At 41.0% G+C, this 20445-nt stretch overlaps 1 protein-coding gene across 1 annotated transcript in view; it reads right to left on the bottom strand.

Annotated features, from left to right (window-relative positions):
• LOC306786447 (protein shisa-8-like) overlaps window positions 1-20445 on the bottom strand; it is a gene marked incomplete at both ends in the record, with an annotated part of 72642 nt that overhangs the window by 37963 nt on the left and 14234 nt on the right. The window contains one exon of the mRNA XM_079281224.1: window positions 2861-2976. Coding sequence (XP_079137350.1) covers window positions 2861-2976 — 116 coding nt within the window. The remainder of the gene's footprint in view (window positions 1-2860; window positions 2977-20445) is intronic.

Below are 20445 nucleotides of genomic sequence, written 5' to 3'. Positions count from 1 at the left end.
GCACTCCAACGTGTGCAGCTAAAGTCTATTCCGAGCCACAGTGCATTGACACACACAGTGGTTTATTGATATACACGTATAGTGATAAGAATAGCAGTCAAGGTGAGATTTATGAGCACGCTTTTATTCTTGATGAGAATTGCCTTGTTTTTAATCCGTCAGTCTGCCGACTTCTTCTAAAATATTAGTTTTGAGAAGTTGTACGGACAAGCAGTGAAGTGATCATAATCTGGTGTGCACATGTCAGGGTGGATACATAAGAAACGTTGAGGACCACTATTGTATGAACCTACAAGGACAGAATAAAGGCAAATTCATAATTTTAATTTCAAAATGCACAGTAAAGAGAGAAAGACAGGAAGGAGGTCAGATTCAAGGTATTCAAGGGTACATGGTGCTGCATGTGACTATCTGTATCATTCAAATAAATACATCAACATACTATGTAGTCTATAGCCATATCTGTCAGCGTGTACTTCAGAAAAGCAGTAGTTTGAGCTAAATGATAACAATACTAACATGCTGATGTTTAGCAGGTATAGTATTTACCATGTGCATCGTGTTAGCATGCTAACATTTGCTAATTAGCAGTCAGCACAAAGTCGAGCTGAGGCTGGTAGGAAAGTCATTAGCTTTCAAGCTATTAGTTCCTAAACTATGGTATTGGACAAGTTTAAATTGTGACTTGATTAGATTAAGTGGAGGGCTGTGAGAGGTAGGGGGGCTAAACAGGGCGGACTGTTATTTCCTTGTTTTTAAAAAAATCATTTTTTAATCTGCAGAATTAATTCTCCCTCTTTTGTCTTTTGCTTCTTTCGTTATATATTTATATATGTGTCATGACATTGAATCATGCAGGTATAGCATGGGCAGAAAGATGAGAAAAAAAAACTTGAAAAAATGTAAAACTTTGATAAACACAACAAAAAGCTGTGAACTACAGTAAATATTATCTTTAAGTATAAAATGGAGCTCCAGTTCAGACTCAGGTTCATTTTAGTTTTTTTTCAAAGTGTGCTTCCCCCTCATCCATCAGAGATAATAAGCAATAATCAAAAGATAACTATCAGACACAATACATCTTAAAGTTAAACAAAAATGATATCACATAGAGTAAATAGCGCACTACCTGCTGAAAGGCTGATTAGACAATGATGTTGAAGATGACTAAAAAATACCACGACAACATAACGTGCGAAAGCAAAAGAGGTAAAAAATGGGAGATTTAATAGCAGGGGAAGAAAGCAATGTGAGGCAAAGCGAGGAAAAGCAAGACAAAAGAAAGTAAATTGCTAATAAGCGCAGTGGGTGAAAAAGAGGCCAACAACTTGTTTATTGTAATGGTGGGAAGATGAAAGTCAGGGAGACTCAGCCAGCCTCAGCATTTCCTTTTTGTCTGGATGTGTGAAAATACTGCATGTGTAAGTGTGCGCATTTGTGATAGTGTGAAACAAGAAAACCTTCCACTAAGATAATTAACATATGAACCATCTGGTACCACTGTTTTTAATCTGTGCATGTTGGAAAAAGTACCAAGATCACGTTTATCGATATTATACGGCTTCATGCGTGAGTGTAGATTTCCACCAGACTTCAGCGGTGTACAATAAAGACATTTAGCTCACACATTTGGTCGATCTATCTATTTAAACAGGTCAGTGTGGATACTAGAGAACGACTGGACCAGAGCATGGCTCACATTTGCTGTGGATGATGAGGACAAAATTGTGAGGCAACAGGGACCTTTGTCCTTTAAAACATGCCATCACTCTTGTCACAAATTAGCCCCCAGGAAACATGCCCACTAATTTGAGTCTCAATGCACTGAAGAAGCACAGGTTTTTTTTCGAGCATGTATGTGTTTGTGTGTGTGTGTGTGTGTGTGTGTGTGTGTGTGTGTGTGTATGTGTGTGTGTGTGTGTGTGTGTGTGTGTGTGTGTGTGTGTGTGTGTGTGTGTGTGTGTGTGTGTGTGTGTGTGTGTGTGTGTGTGTGTGTGTGTGTGTGTGTGGTCAAAAGACAAAGAGGGAGACAGATGGGTCAGACAGTGTTCCCTCTGTGGGTTCGGAGCTGGAACACAGCTAATTACATCTTAATTAAAAATGACCTGTCTGTCCCTGCTGTTTGCTCATGGATGACACATGTGTAAGACAGGCAGCAAGAGAGAATGAGACCTTATAAGTGTTTCAATATAAACGGGTACAAGGGGGTTCCGGTGCAGCATTGTAAACATATATGTGCATTTAATGTGTCTGTGGCGTCTTCACTGTTCAATGAGCTGAGTGCTGATGTGTTGTTTTGTGTCTCGTGGATGCGAAGGCTTTGTCCCAGTCCTCTCAATTCATCCATCCCCTTGTTTCTGAATTGCTCTCGGCTTTGAGGGTCGCTCTAATAGTGTATTCAAACCAAACCAAAATGTTTACAACATCGGTACAAACCCAAAATACAAATGACAAACGACTACATAATGATGTAGATATAAAAAAAAGACATATAAAGTCAATGCAAAAATGCAAATGACTTATTTGCATTTATTTGCGATATTTCCGGGCCTATTAGTATTGAGATTATCGTCCTGTTGTAACTGGTGGTGGTGGCATTTTATGCAAGTGCATGCTTCCATACATACAATGGGTATCGATTGAAGTACGAAAACAAAAATAATAAAAGTACTCTTGTTGTGTGTATCAGTGTTGGTATGTGTTGGTATCAGTATCATAATTGTGGGTACTGATATACTGTAGGTGTTGTCATTTCTGAAACAGTATAGTCCTAATGCAAACCCATTAAAATGCACACACACACACACACACACACACGGGCACGCACACACACACACACATACAGACACGGAGGACTGACCGTTGTTGGAGCGCAGTGATCTGGTGGAGATGCCGTTGGTCCCTATAGGATGATGAACCCCTGCTCCATCCACCAGTCCTGCCTCCCCTGGCTGCTTCATAAGCTCTGTCAGAGTCCTGGAGGGAAGGAAGGAAAAACACACATTTACTCACTTACAAAATCATCCTGCGTGCAAACAGAATAGTAATAACAAGTGTCCTCACAAAGGAAAGGCAGAGAGAGAAGAAAGAGAGTGCTGTCTGGTAGATGAGAGACCCTGTGAGATGCAATTAGTGTGTTGTTTTTATATATGATGATTTTAATGTAAAGTGTCTTTGAGTGTCATGAAAAGCGCTACAGAAATAAAATGTATTGTTATTATTATTTAAAGAGATGTGATGGAACACAATGAGAAAGATGATAAAAGATTGGAAAAAGAAACACATGTTCATGAGACATAATGTGAAAATCCATTATTAAAAGTAGCCAAACAGCTTAATCTCTACCTGAGGACAAAGACAAGTTTGAGGCAGATTGTTCATGTCTATAAAAACGAACCCAAACAGAAACCGCTCAGAATTAAATTCAAGAAAGTGGAATCGAGGATGAAAAGCACGAGTCTCTGGATGTTTGCCAACAGGGAGCATCAATCATTTATATGAAAAATAAATAAAACAACTTCCCCTTGCCATCTTTTATTGTTTGATGCCTTTGAACAAGTTCTGATGGCGTGCTCAAAACTGGAACACAGGCAGGAAACAGCCTCCCGACATGCAGTTTTAACTCCTGCGGAGCAAACACAGCCTGCAGTGGTGCAGTGCTTTTTAAATCAGACAAAAAGTAGTTTAGTCGATTTTATTCTGGACAGATTATTTTGTCTGTTCTGTGCAAGATGGAAGAGGAAAAGATGTTTTTTTTGTTGTTTTTTTCACTCGTATAAAAAGCTGTGTTCTATTCCCTCCTCTTTGACCTCATTAATTAGTTTAAAAAACTTTCCAGTATTTGCTCACAACAACAAAGACTAAAAACAGGGGAACGCTCAGCGTCAACATGCAGCCATTGACGAGGAAATTATAGCGACACAGTCAACAAATCAGCTGTGACCTGAGAGTTAGCTATCAAGAGACCCATAAATATTTCCTCACTGTTAATCTCACTGTTGAAACCCCGAACGCAGCCTCCTAAAACGCAGCAGAGCAAATGTCTTTTTATTAGCCCGCTGTGAGATGATTGCCTGTGGTCATTGGGAGCAGTATGCATGAACACATGAACCCCTGTACTTTATAATGTAATTCAACACAGCAGACTTGCAATAGGCACTTAGTACAAGGTGCCAGAGTGAAAGTTTCTTTTTTTTTTTGCATGTTTGTGTAATTTGATCCCGAATGAAGCGACAAGATAACATGAAAACGATCAGCTGTTTTTATCTTTATGGGCTATTTATCCACCAAATATGCGAAGCAATCAATTCAGGAGCTCTTGGCTCAGGAAATTAGACGGTACAAGTCAATTTCTACGAAACACCAACGAAATGCTCGCTGATGCTGTTGAGAGAGTTCGAGTGACAGCACAGCCCCAAATCAGAAGCATCAGGCAGGAAAACTCTGAAATTAAATTGGTATTTCTTTCCCCTCCACTTGACATTCTTCTCGCTGCTGAGGCGCTATGAAGCAATCCTCAGCTGCTCCAGTGGACTGTGGTTGTACTGGGCAGATCCCTGGTGTGCATGTGAGAAGAAAAAAAACCCGGCTCAGCAAAAACTTAAATAAATTAACATCAGGAGAAAAGTTTGAAGTTTGATATTACGCTCCTGCTGACGTCACAAGTCCTCTCTCCTCTGGCAAATGATGTGTATATTAATCAACTTTTATTTCAGACTCATGAGTCCATATAGTATCAAAAACAAAAAAACAACAACAACAACAACAAACAAATACAACAACAATATATAAAATACAATATGAGGACACCAAGACACAAGTGTAATCATTGCAGTTAAAAAAAAAAAGTCACTCGTTGTTAAAAAGATACAGACATTTGTTCCTCTGTTTCCAGAAACAAGAAGTATATCTTGTGTCACTTTGTGTTGGATCAGTTCAGGCTTTTATAATTACATTTTCTGAGTCATTTAACCGACATTTCAATTTGTAAATAAAATTCCTCAACACAGCATGGAAGGTGGGAACATTACGACTCACAAACATATGACTTGCACTTGTCCATCTTGGAAGCTTGAGCAAGATTCTAAAAGCATCATTAAATGCCACCTGAATCTTCTTCATTTTGGCTTCACTACAGCTGCACCACAGGTGAGCTGTATACAGTGAGTACAGTAGGCTCTGAAGAGAGCTGTTTTAACGTCATCTGTACACATATGAAATTTACGTGCCAGCATATTAGCTTGAGCATACAATTTGCAACACTGCCGCTGCACATCGTCATCATCACTTAGGTCATTCCTGATGATGTGACCCAAATATTTCATTTTGTGCACCACATTTAGCTCTTGACCGCCCATGAAAAATGAGGGAAAATGTAGCTTCTGATCCTCCTTGGTTTTAGCAGTCACGATAACACTCTTTTTAGAGTTAAATTTGATGTCATACTGCACGCCATACCGTGAGCAGACTCTGAGCAATTGCTGTAAACCAGCGCTATAAGGAGACAGGACCACTAATATATATATATATATATATATATATATATATATATATATATATATATATATATGTGCACGCTTAGTATTGGAGCTTATTTTTGGAACCGCAACATTTGAGGTTTGAAGGATACAATGAAACTTTTAACGATTTCCATGTGGAAATTAGTGCATTAATGGGACATGCAAGGGTGATAAGTCCCCATCAAATGTGTCCACATACTGTATAGCATGGGCAGTATGTGCCACAGGAACACATGCATCTCAGTTGCCCTTTTGCAGTTTCTGCTTGCCAGCTAATCCATTCTCTCTCTCCCGTCTCATTAATATCTGTCCACTGACATTGCATTACTTCATTTGTCTCCCACTCCCCCAGCCCCCCATTCTGTAGGCCGTATCTCTCGTCGCTCGCTCTCTTGCTTGCGTCCCCTTGAGAATGCTCAAGAGCGCCATTGTTGAGTGCTTGTTGTTCTCTACACCCTCAATCTCCCTGGAAACATATTCTCTTTCTTTTTCTGCTCTTCTAATCCCGTCTGTCTTATCTTCTCAACGTCCTGCGTCTGACTCCATTCCCCTTCTCTTATCTTTGCCCCCCTTCTTCATCGCTACGAGTCTTTTTGTTTTGTTTATCTCTCCCTGTATCGCTTCCTCGGCTCTCCGTCTCTCTTTCATGTCCTCTTAGCTCTTTCATTCTGACGCTCTTGCACGGTCACATCGTCGCGCTTGGTCCGTCTCACCCTTTGGTCCAGTTTCTATGTCCTCCCTCTTCTCTCTTTCCCTTTAGTATTCTCAGCCCTTCCTCCCTTGTTTCTTTTCCCCTCCCAGGGACAGGGAACTGTCACATAAACTATTTTAACTTTGCAATATTAGCACTCATGAAATAATACAGAGTGATATGAGGTCATCAAAGCCCCCATGTTGGTGCACACAAACACAAACACACACACACACACACACACACACACACACACACACACACACACAATCAATAAATGACTCCAGAATATGATAAATAACAAAGTAATGGCATGCATCTAGCAACAGCTTTCATCTTTACCAGCTCTTCGCCACATCGTTCTGACAAATGGCCACTTACGTTGTGGAGAAATTCAGACACTGTGTGTACCCTTCTTCAGAATATCATCCACCCAGTGTATATGTATCAACACACTTCCAGCACAGGCCCACACACAACAATGCGTTCAGTATACACCACAGGCCCTCTAAATTATGGAAGAACTTGTATTCGAATGCTGTCTTTCTTTCGAAAAGATGGGCATGTTATAAGATGCTTCTCTTTAAAAAAAAGTGTGAAGTAGATGCACAGCCTCTGGACTTGAAACTAGCTGTTGTGGTTGAGCTGATGTTACTGGCATTTTAATCTTTGAAGGCAGTTTTATAATGGCCTTTGTCAAGCTGAAGGGAAATGATGCTATTGGTTGCATTAAGGTAAATGTAGGATTTATTGATTTTGCAGCTTGGCCATAGAGTGCTACAGGAATGAGTCATACAAGTCATAGTCTTGAAGTCAATGAGTTATTTGAATGGGTTATTTTCTAAGAGGCCTGATATAACTTCTGTGGTTAAAATAATATTAACGAGGTTTTAACGTTTTTTTCATAAAAAAAAGAATGGTGAATGAATATTGAGTGAGTTTTGAAGCTTCTTAAGTGTCTTAAAAAGGCAGTTGCTAAGAAGTGGCTGCATGAGAATACAAAACGTCATCACAACGACTTCACAGCCTTGTTGTGTACACTCATGCCACTGTGGTGCAGTTTGTTTACAGCCTTACGTTAACTTGTTTATTTCTGACAATTTCATTTACGCTTCAAAATTCATAAAAGTGGTATTCATTTGTGAAGATAATGTTGAACAAAATGTGTCATAAATTTGTGTTTGCCACAGAGCTTGTTTTCTGTGTCCAAAATCCAACTTCTGGGGTTGGACACAAAAACACATCATCCCTGCAGCCCTCTATAGCAGGGACTAAAAAAATGTTGCTTTAGTTTGAACCATTGTTTTAAAATCTGTCTCTTATAAATAGCCCAGCTTCATGGGAGTGAGCAGATTATGCTGGAAGGATGTATAGCACAAAAGATTTATTAGTGGCGTCTGACAGATTTATGGATACTATGTTCTAGGAATTTATTATTTGTATACAATTTTGCTTAACCATAGGTGTATTTTTATTCAGCGTAATTGGTGCAATGTCATTGTGCCCCAAACACCTACATTGAGTCAAACAACAGCTGGCCTCTAAACAGCAGCAGTCCAGGATGTACCCTGCGTCTCACGCAGTGCATGCTGGGACAGCCCACTATTTAGTTTCACACACCAAAGTCACACTATAGTAATGTAATCTTTGTATAAGTCAGTTTGTCACATTGAATTTCATTTGGACTTTTAAAACAGGGGCTCTTACTTTTTAATCATTATGCAACTTACTTTATTCACTTATAACATCTTTCTCATGTTTATACAGTAAAGACAATAACAAATGTGTCAACTTTCTTCATATGGAAAACTCTCAACTGTTACATTTTATGGAGCGTTGTTTTCTAGATTAAGTATTGTTAATTAGTTTCAGGAGGTTTGCATTCACACAACACCAGATGAGCCTAATTCCCTGTTAAATTACTTTGAAAAATGTATTTCATGCAAGAGGAGATGAATTGAATAATGAACAGATGTACAGCTGAGCTTGTAGATGGCTTCAATTTTAAAGTTAAAAATATTATTGATGCCATTGCACCGCTTCATTAGATTCCATTATCAAAAGAACAAATAATAAAATTGTCTGAAAGCACGAGACGTGGCTGTGAATGTTGAACACTGTTCTGTCCTCAGTAAGTACTCAAGAGAGCAGCTAAAGGCTAACGCCATGAGCTCATGTAAGCACTCATTGTTTTGTTGTTGCGAAATAACAATAAACTCAAAATGGTGATTAAGGGTTCCAGCATAAGTCACTTGCTCACTTTGTTGGCACACACTCTGCTGCGTGCAGATTTTCAAATGCAATGTCAGTTGAGTGACTGTGAAAGAATTCAATCTGCAAAGAAACACATTTTGTGACGTTTGGCCCAAAAACATTTTGCCAACTCCAGACGAGAGGAGAGGGAAGCTATGTTTTTCACGGTCAAATTGCAAATCAATGCTGAAACCGAATCACTTTGTGTTCGTCGGTGTAGCGCAGTCTTGCAGTGGCCCCGGTCCTGGTTGTAGAACTAAATGTGCACTATTGCTTTCAATTGTCAAAGTGTGTTTCGTTCTAAAAATAAAGTGAGAAAAACACCCCACGGTCATGTAATAAGACATTCAGTGTTGTTCTGCACACAAACACATTTACTCCCCTGGGTCTGTAGCACAGCATTTTGTAGCTGAATCACTCTTCACTGTCACAGCGGGTTAGTTTATATTACAGGGCCCCCCGCAGATGATTCCGGGGCCCTGTAACCGAGCATGGGGCCGAGCATGGAGATACAACCCTGCTGTTTTCAAACAGGGGGCGGTGTATAATCGCACATGCACGCTGAACGGAAGCTTCAGACACACACACACACACACACACACAGCTGCGGGTGTCCTACCTACAGTTGTGCGTAGAGGGAGTTAAGTGACTCACCTTTCATTCTCTTTGGTGGTAAACTACAGGGGTTACAGTGTGTGTGTGTGTGTGTGTGTGAGTGTGTGTGTGTGTGTGTGTGTAATGGTTAACAATGATTTCATGTTGAATCCTCTGAGGCAGGGTAAGGGAATTATAAAATTAGCGAATGAGCAAGCTAGGAGGATGAATAAGAGTTTATGGCCATGTGGGGGCTGTATTTTCTCTGTCCCGTCTCTCGTATTTCACGATTAATTAGATATGTGAGACCCCACAACACTGAACAAATAAACAAACAAAAAAAGCCCTTCTTCATTATGACCGAATGATCTGATTTTCCACCTACTTGTTGCAATATTACATACAGCGCCTGAGTGTTTTGTTTTTCTACTTCAACAATGATACAATTAAGTTGGGATCCATTCTCCTTCGTGTTAATTGCGACGAGCAGCTTTTTTGAAGAGTGTGATTGTTATGTAAATTAAATTAAAGTTCACAGTCATTGTTCCAAAACTGTTGCCTCTGAATGGGCAGTTTGAACTAGAATGACGAATGAAGCCTTTTGTATGTAACAGGAGAGGCAGCACGATATATTCACATGTAGCACAGTGTGTGTGTGTGTGTGTGTGTGTGTGTGTGTGTGTGTGTGTGTGTGTGTGTGTGTGTGTGTGTGTGTGTGTGTGTGTGTGTGTGTGTGTGTGTGTGTGTGTGTGTGGGTGGGTTAGCTGTAGTTGCATCTGTCTCTTCATCTCTCCTTCTTTTTGTCTTATAGTGTCATGAAGTGATGGAGCAAACACTCTTCATCAGTAATTCACTGCACTATATCCCACCACTGCTATCAGAGGGAGGCAATACTCACACACACACACACAGCCAGATTCCCACACACAGATAATAGGCTAAATGGACACTGTAGCGGCACAAGTGGAAGCATGTATTTTCTCAAAGGTCCCTCTGACACACAAACATTTGCATACTCGTATGTATGTGTACGTTTGTGTGCGCGCACACACACACACACACACACAGATACGCTGTGGCTGCCAGATAGTGCACCCTTGTAGGCTTGGTACAGAGCCTGGATCTGTCTCCCACCCTGCTATACCCCTATTAGAGCTGACAGCTGCCAAATAATGTCCCCTGGCATGGCTGAGCGCCTGCCATGCCAAGGCTGGTTTGTGTTCATGCATACTAGCCTCTCATCCACTTTCACAAGTGTGTTGGCGTGTGTATAACCTTATGTCGGAGGAGCTTTTTCAACCAAAAGTGGTGCCTTAATATTCACAAATAGAGATATACTCCCTAAAATTATGTGTAACGGCAAAGTGTTGATTTCAGCCCCAGTTAAGAGGCAGAAACATCTTTTTAACAGATCAGCACGGCGCATGCTGGGTCAACAGAAAACAATCCCAGTGGACCAGTCAATCAACACCATGATGAAAGCAGTAGCTTTTAAAAATGAAAAGTATGTATCAATATTATGCCCTCAAGGACTTGAAACTTTCTATACAAAAGCAGTTTTTACTTTGTGCATCGTGTCTGATAAGGAGAAGCCTGAATTGAGGTCACCGTATGTTGTCCGTCATTAGCGCTCCTCTCATCTCCATTTCATAAATCTCCGAAAATGTTACAGGGACGACAAAGAGCCTGGCCGAGTTTGATTCACAAGAATTCTGCTACATAGATTCATAGACCACGGTGCCTGGATTTTAGCAGTAAAATAATAATAAAATGAACAAATTCAAAGGCAGCATGCTGGAAGCAGCATGAACCAGTTGCTGGCAGGATCTCAGCGCTGAGGCTGTAGTGTTGCTAAAGATGATGTCACAGAAAATACCATATGTCAACCTCTGAGTCACTGCCTGCACTCATTATTTTTGGGCCATCTTTATTTTAGAAACAACAAAACACACACACACACAAAGATTCACTCCCCTCAAGGGATTTGTTCTCAAACATTCATCAGTGTGACGCACACATAACCCACGCATGAATACACCTACTCAGACACACATTTGTCAGCAGAATATGTATCATCCTGTGCAGCCTTTGAGAGTATTGGTGATGCGCAGGTTTATGGCGGTAGCATCAATTTATTATGGAGCTAAATATAACAGTTCCTTCATCCTAACATTTGATCGACGTCCTAACCGTCCATCCTTTTGACACGGACAATGGGATCAATTCACCCTTTTTTACGCGTGCTATGGACACACACAACCTGTGCATGCCATGTACTGTTAAATATCAGGTTATGGTCAGGGCCGTATTGATGCATTAGCAATACCACAGCACTCTGTCACCAGTGCACTGGGACAGGCTCTGGTAAATGGCGTTAGTGGTGTGTGTGAACGGCGCGGACACATGGCGCTGCCATGGCCGGTGCGTGTTCATTCGCTCAGGGAGCTGTTTGCTCGATTCTGGAAGGTGAGACACGCACACACACACACACACACACACACAGACTCGCACAATTCAAAAGAAACTACAGGATGGATGGATGAATGGAAGATCTTAACTGTGCTCAATTTGGATGCGGCTTACATGAGCAATTGGCAGCTCTGCGTCTCCCTGATGGGTGTTATTAGTGGATGAGGGGATGCAGCTGGTCAACCAGCAATGTGAGCCATCAATGGACATGCAAACTGTTTGAGTAGACACTGTGATGCATGAGTACACATCTACAGATCCTATTTCAGGTTCATGTTCGTTCATCATGTCAGATTAATGATTCATTAACTTTTATTTATTATTTTAGTGTTGAATGGATGTAGGCCCGATGTAAAATCAATATGTGAACATAGAACACTCTCAAACTCTATCAATACCACTCTCATGTCGGTGAGCTAAATAGGAAGCTACAGGCAGCAGCTGGTTAGCATTTCTTAGCATAAAGTCTGGAAACGAGGGAAGACGAACATGCCTGACTCCATCCAAATGTTAAAAAAATAAAAAAAAACTCCAGGAAGATACTGTGCCCGGCCATGAAAGGTTAATCAGTAAGCTTGAGCGGAGCTGTAGGTGAATCTTGTTGTTTTCCGACGGAGACAGGCTAGCTGTTTCCAGGCTTTATGCTAAGCTAATCTCCCCTGCTGCTGGCTGTAGCTTCACATTTGGCGGACGGTTATTATTAACTTTCAGAAAGAAAGTCAATAAACTTATACCCAAAAATAACCTTTTAAAACAGCCCTTCCAAACGTGTATATTTTTCAACAATCTTGATACATCCTGGTAAGAACGAGCTGACAGTGTAGAATTCCAGCCACATCAGTAAAGATTGTTTCTAATATTATTATTTAAAAGGTTTTGGATACTTTACCCCAGAAAACATGCACTTAACATCAGAGGTTTGACAGCAGTCTCATACTGCAGCCAGCCACCAGAGTGGTTGATTGAGATGTTTTGGCTTCACTTTTGGGGGAGCTGTCCTGTCCTCAATATTCATACAGTCTGTGGTTATAACCCTGTGTTATCTTGTCAGTTGTTTGTGGTTGTTGCCCTTAATCTCCAAAGACGAAACCAACTTTGTCTGATCGCTGTAGCTGTATTGTTCACGCAGCTAAAACAAAACAGCTCGTTCCTAATCTGTTTGACGCGGTACTATAAAATTGATGCAATGCAATGTAATGTAACAGAAAGCAACACCATAAAAAGCTTAGCAATGCAGCGCAACAGAAGAGCCAGGAGTCAACCTGTGTTGAGCTCGTAACACGTATTCGCTCAAGCACAGATATTCCCTTCACACTGCACTCATTGTGCTCAAAGTTCAGCCCTGACATCAGAGCTATGCGCAATATGTAGTTTGTCACACACACACACACACACACACACACACACACACACACACACACACACTTGCAGAGAGTGCAAGGACACTCGGACAATGCGGTATAATACACTAATGGATAAGCAAGTCAGACAGCCAACTTTTGCTCCTCATTTTTTCATTAAAATCAAACACTCACACACGTGTACAGTAAGTTCGATCTTGGCTTTTCCCTTGACATGAGTGAGTGCGTACCTACGGGCTGGGTCATATCAATGACTGTAATCTATCAACCTGTCCGACTTGACTGCTTCTAATTCCTACCACACACACACACACACACACACACACACACACACACACACACATCTCTCTCGCTCTGTTTATGTCTCTGTCTCTGTACGACCCATCTACCTTTGTCTTCTTCCGCATCATCTTTGAGACATCAAGTGTTGACGTGGTCCATTTCACTTGTGCCACTTTCACTTTTGAACTCTTTCAGCCAGCAAACTATTGTTTCTCTCTTCATACTTGGCAGACTGTCTTTGTCTTCTTTTCCCCCACCGCCGATGAAAGTTTAGATGTCATTTTCAGTCATTTAGCAAACTTTCCAGGAGAGTTTTGTTTTCTCTTGCCTCGCTGTCATGAGATCACTTAACCTCGCTTGTCCTTCGTTTAAAATGCTTTCAAAAATGTTATTCCAAAGAGCACAAAGGAAACAATGATGCATTTTCAATTTTGCTTCGATGTTGTTGATCATTTCCAAGACTTTTCTATCTATCTGTACCACTCCTTGCTTTTCTTGTCTTTCTCCACAATCGCTGCATATATTCCTTCAGCAGACAATAACCTTGATTCCCATTGATTTTACTGTACTTAAATCATGTTTCTCTTCTTTTTTTTTTAAATGCTGAAAAAAAAACATTAAATCAATTCCCATGTCCTCGATGTCACATGGCAAACAGCCATTCCAGGGGAAGTGGAGAGAAGAGACGAGGGAAGAATAGATTAATGGAGTGATCTTATAAAAAAAATGAACTCACTCAGTCCACTCTTTTCATAAAATGCCAATTGACCAATTTAGTTCACTGGTTAATCTCAATCTCTTTTCCCAAGCTTTCTATTTTGCTCAAATTCACTCTCTCTCACTTTCTGCACCCGTTTTCTTCTGTCGTCTGCTTGTTTCTTTTTTTAATGGCTCTCTAACTCTCACGACTATCTCCCATCACTCTACATTCATTTTATGTCCATCGCTCTTTCCCCACCTTCCACTCTCTCTATTTTTGTTTGTTTCTCCTTATCTCCGGTGCCTCTCTCTCTCTCTCTCTCTCTCTCGTTCTCTCTGTTACGTGTGCTGTTTAGCTGCGCTTAGCTTCACCTGTCAGCTTGGATCAGGGCTGTGGAGCAGCAACATGACAAACTGCCCTCTGATTCACTTACACACACACACACACACACACACACACACACACACACACACACACACACACATATATATGAGCGCACACACTTGTAGCGTCTTCTCAGAAACATCCCCCCACCCCCCTCCTTTTCCTTATCGCTGTGTCTTATCTCTGTGTTCCTTATCTCTGTGTCTTTCACTGGCTTATTGCTTTGCGTTGATGCACAGGCATGTCTTTAGCTCGCAGTTACACAGAGGCCTAGCCTTCGTACAAACAATTTAAAGGAATATACGGTGTTTTTTGGTTTTTCCAATTGGCCTATTGGTCACTTTATCTAGGTGTGAAAACAGACACCAACATGTGTTCCTGGATCGTGTGCACTCAATGTTCAACTAGAAACGGCAACAAATGCAGCTTGTGGTAACAGTGAGTGTATCTCTCAGATGATATTTGGCAAACTCAGCATGTTTGTGGGAGAAAAAAAGTTATGTTATGATACAAACAATTTATTGCAATTTGATAAAAAAAAGACGTGTTTTGGGCACATTCTCTTTCTATTTTATTGTATATAGTGTGCATTTTCATATTTCATATTTTTACTCTGCTTTTCATTGCTTTTTTTTGCCATTTCCCTGTACCATAAATGCTGCTGTAGCAAAAAATGAAGTACTTATCTATCTATCTGTCTATCGCTCTGTGAATTTACCCGGCAGGACGGGTCTAATGAAAGATGCCAACCATGCCTCATGGGAAATGTATTCAGTGTTTTTTGGAGGTTGACACAGACAGTATATGAATAGAAGTCAGGATATCTCAGCGGCTGCTGCTTTGAGTTTGTCTCTCGCAACTTTGCAAGTGACTGTAGCCTAATGGAAGGACAACACTCGGTCTCTTGGGTAGCCTATACCCCTTTAAGTCATAAGCACCCTGAATGAGTATGGTGGCACCCCAAAAATTGTCCAAAAACGGTTTACATACTGAGCAGTTGTTTTTTAAGTCAATAACACACACACACACACACACCATAATCACCACGTTTTTATGTAAATAACACATGCATGGTGTCCTAAGGCCTCAGAGGCACAGAGGTCATTCTCTGCTATGGGCTGATATTTGAAGTGAAAAATGTCCATGTTCTGCATAAGCAGTTTTGTTAATATATTTATCTTTATCTTTATCATACCTCACGTTTTAAAGCTGTAAGAGTGTGTACTGTGGATTATTGTGTGGAAGCTGCTCTTCATCCATCCACGACAAAACAAGCAAAATGCCCCAAATGCAGCATATATATAGGCTTCTGCTTGATTTGCGACGATAGAGACACAAGTAACGTAAAAAATACAAACGTGTTTGTTTCCAGTGTACAAACTCTGTTTTGGAGCTGGTTTGTGGGTTTTACAATCGAACACACCATTACGCAGGTGGCTTATAAAAGGTAATAAATAAAAGATTCAGAGCAACAACTCTTGCCTCCATGCGGCGGCTTGCAGCCAACGGTGGAAACAACGGCAACAGCGCTGAGCTAACAGTGTTGACATGGCATCCTATAGCGCTCACAGAAAGGCAGGGCCATAAATCGACTTAATGGCTGGAGATATTAGCATGCGCTAAGCTGGTGGGGTAGTCATCACTTAGAGGGAAGAGGAAGGTAGAGCTGGATGGAGGGAGGGACACAGACAGACGAAGAGGGGATGAGAACAGCGGAAGCGTGGTTTATTATATGTTGAGTGCTTATGTGTGCATGTAAATGAAGGCATGTAAACATATTGATGAAGGTAAACACACACACACACACACACACACACAGAAAGAGGTGTCTGCACACAGACACGCAGAGGCTGGACTGAATCGTAGAAAATGTTGCCCATCACCAAAATTCAAAAGTGTGTCGCTTGTCTACTGTCAGATGTATTTGGCAGCAAGATATTCTATTTATCTAATACATGGACTATTACTAAACAATAAGTATAATTATCACTAAATATGTGTGTAATACTTTCAGGTTCTGTTGTACACAACAGCGAAAACATTAAGGTAAAAAGCGCATATTATTTACAATTATGATAAGTTGAGAAACATGCAAAATAACCTTTCATCCATATCTTTGATGATACAGTATTAACGTGTGAACGAATACGATTTCCATGAAAAACTACTAAATGGGTCAACAACAAAGGAACAAGCGTGCATCTGAATACAAACATGCATGTGGTCCTGAATAAAAGGTACCCTGTGGAGTTTTTTTCTAAACAAACAAACATTTACCTCAGCATAACACATACACACACAGCCACATGCGTGTTGCGAGAGATGAGAGATCAGATTGGGTTCCTGTTGTGGTTTACCACATTCAGAAGCATAAGCACAACGTTAGGGCACAGTAAAGTGTGACGGAAAACTACAAATCCCACCATGCCATTAAACAACAGGTTTTTCCTGCTGACAATCTGTCTGTGTTTTGAGTGTGATGCAGACTTTATTTAAGTGTCGGAGGGCTGTCAACAGGGCAGAAGTGCTTCTGAAACTCTTCTGTGAGTGTCCTCCACGGTTTTTTTACATGGAGGGAACAAGGCATGTTGTGTTCCTTAAACAAAATGCATTAATGCATTATGACTAGCACTTTTTGTTTGAATATTTTGTTGAATAAACCCAGAAAAGATATTTTGCGACACTCGGGCAAATGACTTTGAAGCCTAGCATGAAATTTGCTTCTATCTCTCCAATTTTTCCGTCACTTCTAACAGTCAGTTGTCCAATCGATTTTCAAACATCCTCTTTCACTTCTTTTCATGGCATGACAGAATATTAAACTGTTGCCACCACAAGTTGTGGGTGCATCAGGTGGCTGTCTCAGCTGGCAGTGGTTACTATTGTCAACATCTGGTTTGCCGTCTCGTTCCTTTCTGCCACAATATGTATGCAGCATATATGGCGATCCTCCCCTCCCTTAAGATCTATCACATCATTTGAACAAAAGCAAGGAGGAGAGAAAGCGTGTGGCTGGAATGTAAATGTCTCCTTTACATTTCACTTCACAGTGGTTCATAACGCTAAACACACTGAATGGAGGAGAGAAGGAGAGGCTGACGAATGAGTGGACGAGAGAATGGATTGAGGAGGTAAAAACAAGGAGAAAAGAAGGTAATTAAAGAGGAAATGAGAGGAAAGAACAAAGAGATTCACACAGCTAGCGTGGCTGGAAGGGAGTCACACTGAAAGCAAGAAGCGAAGGACACAGGAGGGCTGCCTGCTCATCAAAAAGCATGAGAGAACAGGAGGAGGAGGTCCCACAACTCCCCCGTGTCTGTCTTTTATATTCTACTCCTCATGCATATGGAAAAAAAGGATTTCATGTCCACGTTTCAGCCCTCAGTCTTCCTCAGTGTTCCCAATGGCTGAAATGTGTAAGTTGCTGCAGCTGCTGGGAGTTAAAGTCTGTCAAGAATACATATTGTGTAATTATGGCTTTGTGGGTTGCGTCTGTCACAAATTTACATCTGCACAGAAAGAAAATAATAGGAAGATTCCTCAGAGATCCAGCTGGCTGCAAAACAAACATTATATGCATTGTTTGATCATTTACATCACATCTCGTAGGGCATACGTCTGTAATTAAGGGTTGGTTTGACCTTTAAATTGACTCTAAACTATAAAACGGCCCATACAGGCTGAAAATGGAGGAAAGACACATTCGAAATAGATGGGAAAGGACTCAGGAGTACTCTAAAGTAAGTAGCTAGAATTTACTGTGTACATCGGAGGGATGCTTCCTTAAAACATTTGGAGATACATAGAGGATATTTCAGGTAAATATATGAGGAAAATGATGTTGCCACTTTAAAATAAAGGCAGAATCATGTGGTGTCAACAACAATATTGAGTCAAAATGGTGTGCATTGTTCTCCTGGATGACAAATGACCTTTTTTGTTCATTTAGAGCGCAGGACTTCTTGGCTAATGTCATCAAATGTGCATCGCCGCATTAGTTTGCGTTCTCATGCTTCTGCTGAATTAATCATTCTGTCAATTCACAACCTGTCTCATTTACTAGAAAAAACAATAATTAAGGCAGGCAGGGGTTTTTTTTTGTCTCGGGATCCTGGTGACAAAGCGTCTGTCTGGATGTCAGTGCTGGCTGTGCCTTAATGTAGATTCAAGACAGAGGCGCCATTAAATCTCTTGATTAACATCCATTCAGGATTGAAAAAATGAATCAACACAAAAAGAAAACAATGTTATTATTTGTCCCTTTTCCGCTTTCCGTCTATATTTTACAAACCTATCCCCTTCTCCTCTCATTCTCTTCCCATCTACCTCATTATTTTATCTTCGCGTTCTCTATTTGCGTCTGAAGCTTTCGGCCTGTGTTTCCCCCCAAAATCTCTCACCTGTTGGCTTGTGTTATGGAACCATGTTTCTGTGCCTCAGTGCTCCACTTTGGTAAGGAGATTAAAGCACTCTGTGTGGTTAAACAGTGCAGCTGAGCACTGGGACAGAGTGCTGGGTTTGTTGGTTTATGGGGACCAACAGTCAGCAGTGTTTTTATTCCTGCACTGAGGACAGAGAATGAACAGCGTACATGAAGTGACTTTGTTTCCTGGAGCAATAGATGAACTCTAGAGTGCTTGTTTCACATCAGCCACTGTGTAACTTGACTGAGCAGTCTTAACATTAATGGCTCTTTCGTTGCCATTATACCCGAGTGGACATTCTTTAGTGCCAACTCTCCCATAACCACAGTAGAGAACGTCCTAAAGGGTCTAGCCCTTGCTAATGCTTTGGTGCTTTCTGTTTTACTGGCAGTAAATGGAAATTTTAAAAAGGAAAGAAAGTTGCTAATAACACATTGGTTATGATAACAGTTGGCACTGTGGAAAGTAATAGAGGTTATACTTGTCATACGACTTAAACAACCTGCTTTAATATCAAAAGGTTTTTTGGGGCCACTTGGCAGCAGCACAACAAACTGTAAACACAGCTTTGACATATCATGACATAAATGAGTCGACATGTTTGCACTTCCGGTTCCTTTGTCTAACAGTCGATGGGGTTTTGGATTGTATATTTGGTTAGATGCCTGATATAAGCTCTGGGTTACCTTAAGCTGACTGGTGGTGACAACATGCGACGGTGGGGTAGTTTGTTATTCGTAACCTTGTCGTGGTTGTATTTACACTTCAAAAATCTAAAAGTGGTGTTCATTTGTGAAGATTATCTCGCTGAACAAAACTTGTAAGCACTGTTCCTGAGACGGCATCTAATTAATTCATCACTGAGTCCAAGTGGACGCTTTGTGCCAAATTTGAAGAAAATCCCTCCAGGTGTTTCTGAGATATCGCATTCACAAGAATAGACGGACGGAAATAAAATCCTTGGTCGCTGTCGCTGGCATGTAGGAGTATAAATATTTAAAACTTTAAAACCAGGACTAATGTAAGGTGATAACCAAATCAACATTGATCTACAGGGGAATATGTAGGGTGTTCCCACACATGCAAATGTCAGAAAAAACCCTTTCCCTTTCTACTTGCCAATTATTTTCAAATGGCTTAACACACTGCAGCCCGAGTATATCCCAGACATGCTGTTTTCTTTTCAAGATCACGCTCCTGGTGCACCCATTCTGTGTTGGCCTTTTGGATGTTAGAAGGCCGGGGTCTGCAGTAGAAAGAGCATTTAATATCTGTGTTTGCACCCCTCAGAGCAACCTGCCAGAGAGCCTGAGGGCAACAGAGCCTGACGATCATCTGTTGAAGGGTGGTCTCCCTAATAACCAGGGTCATCAGTTTAAACTAGCTGGTTACAGCGGATTAGACTGTTTAATTTAGCATCTACACAAGCACAGACTTGAAAGACAAGGACACAATATGGTCATTGACGTAAACACACCGGGTGTTTCTACAGCTGCAGCTGGATATCAATATTACCGAACAGAATCGCAGCTCTTCAGTGTTATATTAGCAAGTAATGTGGGGTTAGAAACCAGAGGGGGTCAGGCAGGCTGGGGAGTTTACGAGGAAGATAGCAGAGGAGGGGAAAGGAGGGGAAAGGAGAGCAGGGGAAGGAGCGTAAAAATGGGGATGAAGATGATGGATGGAAAGAGAGATGACTGGAGAGAGGGAGGAGCGGACAGATAAGACGAGTTGCATTTCGACCATCATTTCACAGCGGCCCATCGGG

The sequence above is a fragment of the Melanostigma gelatinosum genome (genome assembly GCF_949748355.1).
Source record: "Melanostigma gelatinosum genome assembly, chromosome: 13".
NCBI lineage: Eukaryota > Metazoa > Chordata > Actinopteri > Perciformes > Zoarcidae > Melanostigma > Melanostigma gelatinosum.
The sequence above is the reverse complement of the archived record's forward strand: the minus strand, read 5'-3'. Positions and strand labels throughout refer to the sequence as shown.